Source organism: Cydia splendana, chromosome 20, assembly GCF_910591565.1.
Source record: "Cydia splendana chromosome 20, ilCydSple1.2, whole genome shotgun sequence".
Taxonomy (NCBI): domain Eukaryota; kingdom Metazoa; phylum Arthropoda; class Insecta; order Lepidoptera; family Tortricidae; genus Cydia; species Cydia splendana.
In genome coordinates this window covers 2,004,613-2,013,066 of record NC_085979.1, presented here as the reverse complement: position 1 = coordinate 2,013,066, position 8,454 = coordinate 2,004,613, and the positions used below count along the sequence as shown (strand labels likewise).

The 8,454-nt window shown below is 41.5% G+C and overlaps 1 protein-coding gene across 1 annotated transcript; it reads left to right on the top strand.

The window, feature by feature from the left end:
- Window positions 1–687: 687 nt before the first annotated feature.
- LOC134800602 (gastrula zinc finger protein 5-1-like) lies at window positions 688–8,454 on the top strand. Its single transcript, XM_063773087.1, has 4 exons — window positions 688–969; window positions 4,764–5,069; window positions 7,969–8,021; window positions 8,314–8,454. Exons 1-4 carry the CDS (start codon window positions 744–746, stop codon window positions 8,452–8,454), a joined length of 726 nt encoding a protein of 241 aa, XP_063629157.1. The 5' UTR covers window positions 688–743.

Sequence of the window (8,454 nt, the reverse complement as noted above, 5' to 3'; positions counted from 1 at the left end):
ACACCACCATCCTCAAGGTCACCAAAATCTCAAGGTCACGAAATCTTATGGTCACCAAAATCTCAAGCTCACCAAAATCTTTGGTCACCAGGATCTCAAGGTCACCAAAATCTTTGGTCACCAGAATCTCAAGGTACCCAAAATGTCAAGGTCACTTAAAACCGAATCAGAGCACCCCACTATCCACGTGGTCTTGTCTGCCCTACCCCTAGAGAGCAATTCCAAAAACGGAGGCGCGGAGGGAGGGCAGCCCTCGCCCGCCGTGACGGAGCGCGGGAACGAGCGAGGCGAGCGGCTGAGGCTGGTCGCCCAGTAAGCCGAAGATGCGGAGCCGAGTGTAGTGAGCGTGCTTTGTCACGCGAGGGCGGAAGGGCTGCTCTTCCGCAGCGCCGGAGCTAACCCAGATTCAACAGCTTCGGGCGAAGCGCGCCCCCCGTCACCCCGCACCCCCTCCCCCTTAAAATTTTGCTGTAATCCCTTATTTCATAGTAATTCCATACAAACTTTAACCATGGATATCTCCATAACCATGGGGTTCCGCGCCATGGGGTTTGGACTGGGGAGTAGCCCTCTCTTCCCCTATCCCCTCCCCCCCTCCCCATCCCAAAAATCGACGGTCCATAAAGTAAAGATTTACCGCTGTGAGACTCGACAAATCATCACATGCTACTTGCATTGCAGGTTCTCACTGGTACTAGCTTGTCAGCACACAACAACATGCACTAGAGACAGTGTGTGTGAAGATGGAGCCTGGAGAGCTGTGTGTGAAGATGGAGCCCGGAGAGCTGTGTGTGAAGACGCAGCCCGGAGAGCTGTATGTGAAAGAGGACCAAGAGTGCCAGGACAGTGCCGGGCACGGAGTGAGCGCGACGGCCGCGCGGGCCGGACTGTATGTTGATCATGTGGTCAAGGACGAGCTCGTGCTGGGCCCCGAGGAGTGGCACCGCCCTAAAGTGCTCCCTTTACAAGGTCAGTTTGTTATTTAAAAATAATAATAGTGTTGCACCTGCAGCCCAAGAAGCTGAGCTATTTTATTTACTGTTTATATTAATATGGTACGACTGTGCACGCGTTCCACTAGCAAGATTGTAAATTGACAACTGTTAAGATTTTACAGTGATGTTTGACCAACTACTACGTGTGATTGAACTGACATTCGGAATACAATGCAATGTTATTTCAATTATTTACTCACATACAACTTAAGTTCTTTTGATCTATTTCAAGGACTGTTTAAAGACATGCACAGTTAATAATTTTAAAATTAGTTTTTCTTTATTTGACGAAAACTTATTTCTCATGGCTATATAGTTTGATTTTGTTGGTGATTATATTTGGACTGAGAAAAAATACATAAACCATTAATCAATATTAGTATCAGTACACCTTATGAAACAAAGTCCCCCGCCGCGTCTGTCTGTTTGTATGTATGTATGTATGTTCGCGATCAACTCGAAACCTACTGAACGGATTTTCAGACGGATTTCACCTACCTATCAATAGAGTGATTCTTGAGGAAGGTTTACTTGCCTAAGTACTTGGTTGGTGCGATGACCCAAAATGAGTCTTAGCCTCCAACACAAGAGCACGCCACTTGCTCGGTCCAGAGCGGTATCCCGCCAGCTTTCGCCAAGGCTGAGAATATTTTAGGTGTATAATTTATTAAGGATTTGTGTAACCGGTGCGAAGCCGGGGCAGATCGTTAGTTGAGTAATATGTAACAATAACAATATGATCTAAAATGACCTGTATACATACATATTTTTTACATGGATCGTTAGCTTGTTTGTAGATTATGGGAACACCAATAACTCCATATCGACAAGAAGGTCCCTGTCGGTACATATACGACCAAGATAACCCTGCAGACATTTTCATAAACAACTCGGAAGTGTTATTTTATTAATATTTTTGACTTTTATTTATTTTATTTTATTTTTATTTTATTTTAGTACATGGAAAACCAACAGCGCTATATATATCCAGAAATTACAATAGAATCACAGAGCCAATTATAGGTTCTCACTTATAGAAATATAATAAATTATAGAAAGTTTTTGCCCAACTTAGTTACACATACAAGTTCACAAAGCACAAGAACAGATGATCTATATGTATATGATCTATGTTTACAAAAATAAATAAAGAGAAGAAAACCTTTTACGGATAGTACACATTTAATAATGTACCGAGCCCTGACCTGCGCCAGAATTATTGTCACCCATGAAGTATCTAATTAATTTATTTTTTATTACTGGTATGCTATGACTATATATGTCAATATCACAATTTGTAAGAACTTTATTTAAACTCATGCCTGCCCTGCATATGAAGCTGTTTTTCCTATACCTAGTAGCAGCAGCTTGGTTATTACTAATGGGACGAAAATGCCTAAGCCTCCTTGACGGAACATTAAAAAAGATCTTATTAAGCAAATTTGGACAATCTACATTACCTTTTATAATATTTACTAAGTAAACTATATCTGCAATTTCACGGCGCTTAACAAGTGGGATCAAATGATGTTTCTTACACAGCTTGAGGTAGTTGGTAGAACTATAATTCACTCGCATTTTGTAACAGAGAAATTTGACGAATTTTAACTGCAATCTCTCAACCCTATCAACATAAATTTGATATTGAGGATTCCATATCTGAGATGCGTATTCTAGTTTGCTTCTCACGTAAGCGCAATACAAGATTTTAAGAGTTTTGGGACGGGTAAAACAGACTGAACTACGCATTATAAAACCAAGTGACCTGGAAGCTTTACCTACTATACTATCAATGTGCTCACTAAAAATAAGTTTGGAGTCATGAATAATACCCAAATCTCTCATGATTGCTACTCGCTGAAGAATGTTATTTTTAAGTGAATATGGGGTATATATATTATTTGATTTCCGAGAGAAGGTTACTGTAGAACATTTAGAAGGGTTTAAATCTAATTTGTTTGTGATACAATAGGTATCGAGTCTTCTTAAATCAGATTGTAGTGCATATGCATCAGCCGGTGAGGTAATTTTAGCAAAAATTTTCATGTCGTCAGCAAAGCTGAGTAACTTAGAGAACTGGAAGCAGGTACTTATGTCATTCACAAAAATGTTAAATAGAAGTGGGCCCAATATAGACCCTTGGGGGACTCCACTTGGTATAGATACCCAGCTCGACATGTAATTATTAATCACCACTGACTGACACCGATTTTTTATGTACGACTTAAACCATCTTAAAAGATCCCCTCTAATACCAATCAAATAAAGCTTAGATATTAAGATATCGTGATCAATACGATCGAAAGCTTTACTATAATCTGTATAGATAACATCCACCTGATGACCATTGTCCATCGACTCAGAGATAAAGTCATTGAGTAAAGCCAGGTTAGACACTGTGGACCTACGTTGAATGAAGCCATGTTGAGTATCATCGATAGAATTTTTTAATGCTGACGAAATCTGCATGTGGACTATTCTTTCTAAAACCTTGGCCAAAATACACAATTTAGAAATCGGCCTGTAATTAGACACATCCGTTTTTGAACCTTTTTTTAAAACTGGAGTTATAAAAGCTGATTTCCAAATCGCAGGAACGGTACATTCCACGAATGACCGACGGAACAGAAGTGAAATGGGTTTGGTTAACGCTTTGGCACAGTTTATGTAAAACAAGGCTGGCACCTGATCGGGGCCAGCTGATTTATTAGGATCGAGGCTTAGCAAGAGTTTGGTAACCAAGTCACTATCAACACAGATGCTGGCTATATCAATAGCCGAGTCGGTATAGTTAAGAGTGTTGTTACAACCGCGTGGATCGCTTGCGGCAGGGATTCCAGGGTCTAGGAAACTTGTTTTAAAATAATCAGAAAACGCATTACAAATATCATTCCCTGAATTCACAGTAACACCACTGTAACACATAGTACTAGGTATCCCAAAGGACTTTGAACGAGATTTTATAAAGGACCAAAATAATTTTGGATTTTTACTTATATTATTTTCAATCGTTTCAATATAATTTAAGAAACAACGTTTTTCCATACGCCTGACTCTTTCCCTCTGATACTCGAAGGAGAGCAAATCACACCTATTACCATACAACTTAAACCTACGATGATACTTGTGTTTTTCTTTGATGGCTTTCTTTAGCGAGGATGAGTACCAAACTGGGTATGAGCATTTGGAAATAAACTTGTGAGGGACATACTTAGCTCTTAATTCTTCAAATTTAGAATAAAAATAATCAATACAACGATCAAAAGTACGGCCAAAGAACTCAACATCCCAGTCTATCTGTAAAAGTTCGAAATTAATTAAGTCATAATTGGCTTTGTTATAAAAGTATTTCATGACCGGTGCTGATTTTAGAGATGTACAAGAGACAAATGTTACATTAATGTTTAATGCCTTGTGATACGGGTCTATGGGTACAAGCGGGTTTAGGCACTCACACACAGTCACTACGTCATTGCACAACACAAGATCCAATATCTTACCATATACGTTAGACACTCCATTATACTGGTACAAGTCAAGATAACTTAGCTCATCGATCAAATTACACTCATCCATGGAAGTATAATTAGATGGTAATAAATGTCGGTTACTTGACGTTTTATGATATTTTTTCGTTATCTACTACTACTTCAATTGATTTGTCTTGATGGTCGTCCCTGTCACTCTTAACGCGCGTCAATCAGGCGAAATTCAAGATGTATGTTAGTCATTGAATGTAAGTGATTGTTTTGTTAATTTGTGTTCCAGTGTGTTCGGACGGCAGCGCCGCCCGCGCCAGGGAACAGCTCGCGATGGCTTGTTCCGTGGTGCTCCAGCGCCTCCGCGGCGACGCGACTGTTCACAGTGGGACCAACCCATACGGCTGCGAACACTGTGGCAAGCATTTCAGAAACAAATATATTTTAAGGAATCACATACAAAACACACGACACTTGTCGACCGGACGAAAACCATTTGCTTGTGATTTTTGTAGTTCTACGTTTCAAACTGAATCGCTTGTAACAGAACACGAGAAGAGCGAACACGGTGTTACAAATTTCATGTGTGCTGAATGTGAGTATACAACAAATTCTAAGAAAAAATTGAAGACTCATTTAATAAAGAGTCACTCTTTGGAGAATAATTTCAATTGTAGTCACTGTATTTACACGACAAGTTCGTGTAAAAGTGATTTACACATACACCAAACAATACACATGGCTGGAGAGCCTTTAAAGTGTAGCGACTGTGATTTCAAATGCAGTGTTGAATCAAACCTGCGACGTCACCAGAAGACACACAACCGGAGGCACCAGAGAATACACACTGGAAAACAGGCTTACAAATGTAGTCATTGCGACTACAAGTGCAGTAAAAGTTCAGACTTACGAAATCACGAAAGGACACATACTGGCGAGAAGCATTTTCAGTGTTGCTACTGTGATTATAAATGCAGTCAGAAATCAAGCTTACAAAATCACCTGACGATACATACCGGGGTGAAGCCATTTAAATGTAGCATCTGCGACTACGAGAGCAATCAGAAAGGACACTTACTAGTTCACCAAAGGAGACACACCGGAGAGAAGCCGTACACATGTAGTCTGTGCAACTACAAGTGCAGTGATGGGTCAAGCTTACGCAGACACGAACGAACACATACTGACGAGAAGCGTTTTCAGTGTAGCCACTGTGATTACAAATGCACCCAAAAGTCATACTTACAAAAACACCTGAGGATACATACTGGGGCGAAGCCATTTCAGTGTAGCCACTGTGATTACAAATGCAGTTGGAAGTCAAACTTACAAAGACACTTGAGGATACATACTGGGGCGAAGCCAGTTCAGTGTACCCACTGTGACTACAAATGCAGTCGGAAGTCACACTTACAACAACACCTGAAGATACATACTAGAGCGAAGCCATTTCAGTGTAGCCACTGTGATTACAAATGCAGTCTGAAGTCACAGTTACAACAACACCTGATGATACATACTGGGGCGAAGCCATTTCGGTGTAGCCACTTTAATTACAAATGCAATAATAAATCAAACTTACAAAATCACCTGATGAAACATACTGACTGAAAGCCTTTTATTTGTATCCACTACAACTACAGGAGGGAATGAAAATACGCTTTACAAAGACATCTTAGAAGGAAACATCCTGGCAAAAACCCCTAGTTCCGCTAGTGACGGGAAACATGATCCGCTAGTTACCGGTGGAGCATGTGTCGGGTGTGGGCTGTGTGATGTGTGTGTCGTGGTTCCCTTGCACGCGCGTGCACGATGTGTTCCCGGTGTCGTGCCGGCGTGTGTCGCGCAGGACGAGCGAGTGCCGTGTGTCGCGGCGAGAGGCTTCTTAAGGTTGCGTTTTCACCAGAGATGTGCGCTACGCAGAGGGTGTGTTTTTAAGAATCAACAGAATCACTTCATTTGTTTTCCTCGCTCAGCGTGTTGTGATTCTATTGGTTCTTAATAAACATATCCCTCGCTACGCTTCCTCGGACATCTCTGGTGGGAACGCAGCCTTATACAACTTCTTAAGATATGCGAAAAACTATAATCGGATCCTGAAATAAACACTCTATACATATATATATATATTGCTTACTTGGGCGAAAAAGACCAATTAGTTGTTTTGAATTTCTAATACTACATGACTGCGCCATTCATTTTTAGGGTTCCGTACCCAAAGGGTAAAACGGGACCCTATTACTAAGACTTCGCTGTCCGTCCGTCCGTCCGTCCGTCCGTCCGTCCGTCCGTCCGTCCGTCCGTCTGTCACCAGGCTGTATCTCACGAACCGTGATAGCTAGACAGTTGAAATTTTCACAGATGATGTATTTCTGTTGCCGCTATAACAACAAATACTAAAAACAGAATAAAATAAAGATTTAAATGGGGCTCCCATACAACAAACGTGATTTTTGACCAAAGTTAAGCAACGTCGGGAGTGGTCAGTATTTGGATGGGTGACCGTTTTTTTTTTTGCTTTTGTTTTTGTTTTTTTTTTGCATTATGGTACGGAACCCTTCGTGCGCGAGTCCGACTCGCACTTGCCCGGTTTTTTTATTAAACGAATCAATACTACATGAAATAAAATGTTGGTGATGTACATTTTTATTGTTTTATTTTTCATTCCTGTAGTGTGTGTCATAGGTTGAGGGAACCTACTTCGCAGGAGAAACATAGTCAGGCTAAGCTAACTCTGCACCGTTTTTGATAGAGCACAGGACGTGGGAGCGTTATCATAAACGTCAAACTCCTATGTAATTAAGACGTTTTTAATAACACTTGCACACTCTGTGTTATTAAACACGGTAGAGTTAGTTTAACCCGACTCTACCTAATCGCGGCGCGCGGATTAGGAGTAGAGAAGTGGCCGGGGCGATGTGTGCGCGGCCGTGACTCTACTACTGGCGGCTATTTATTTAATAAATTTTAGTATATCATTCTCTCAACAATAATGGCAATCGCTTTCGTGAAAACAAGTGCCTACGTCAATTCTTGGGATTAGTTGCCAAGCGGACCTCAGGCTCCCATGAGCTGTGGTAAAATGCCGGGACATCGCGAGGGAGACAAGGGTTTATTTATTATATCTATCCTTTCGCCAAACACTTTTCGCTATGTTGATGTTAAGAAGGACAGAGACACAACATATAGCTTTCTCAACAGAGAGTGTCCTGAAAAAGGGTAAATGTAATAATCCCGTCACCAGGGCCACAGTCTATACTTACAATTACTTATTTCACTGTGCCAGGGCTATGACCGCGAACCACTTCGTTTGTTCTGTTGTCTTTTTGCCTCTATCGTTTAAATGATACAAGAGCGACAGAGAAGCAAATAGACGAACGAACTATTGAAGAGGTTGGCGGTAGGCGCCACTGTAACTACCATCCTGACCAGCTAGACGTTAATACTAGACGTGAGTCCTTTATTTTATTACTAAATTATTATTACTTACTCAGTGGGGGTTCACGTACCGGCCGTTCTCGAGGCGCCGAGTCGGTGTAGCGCAGCGGTAAGTATTGTGTATCTACATGTTCTGGAAGTGTAAGAGCGCCTACACGTGTGCCGTATTGTACAGTCAGCATCGTCACAAGCAAAAGCTCTCACTTCTATAGGTTCACAAAAATACATACGTAGAACAATAAGACTGTGCCCTGTGCTGTGCCTAACAGAGGCTTTTTGACACGAACTGTAGAGATTTATATCTATTTGGAAAAGTATTCCAGATACTTTTGACGCGTTGTTTTATCCGCTACTATTGAAGCTGACTGTACCTTTCACTTATCTTTACTTTTACAACGCAGAGCCGCATATCTGCTAACGTGGGGGAGAGAGGAGGCGCCATCAATATCAAATACTTCAAGTCAGCGCGGGCCAGTACACGCGGCGAGCAGGTGCGCTGCTGCGAGCCCGCGGTGTGCTCCCAGCCTTCATCAGGATATTGA

Bases quoted from the DNA above. Each gene is read 5' to 3' on its own strand.
- LOC134800602 (XM_063773087.1), top strand. From the start codon at position 744: ATGGAGCCTGGAGAGCTGTGTGTGAAGATGGAGCCCGGAGAGCTGTGT. The intron at 5,070-7,968 runs GTGAGTATACAA...TTACTTACTCAG, and splicing joins AAATTTCATGTGTGCTGAAT to TGGGGGTTCACGTACCGGCC. The intron at 8,022-8,313 runs GTAAGTATTGTG...TTTACAACGCAG, and splicing joins CGAGTCGGTGTAGCGCAGCG to AGCCGCATATCTGCTAACGT.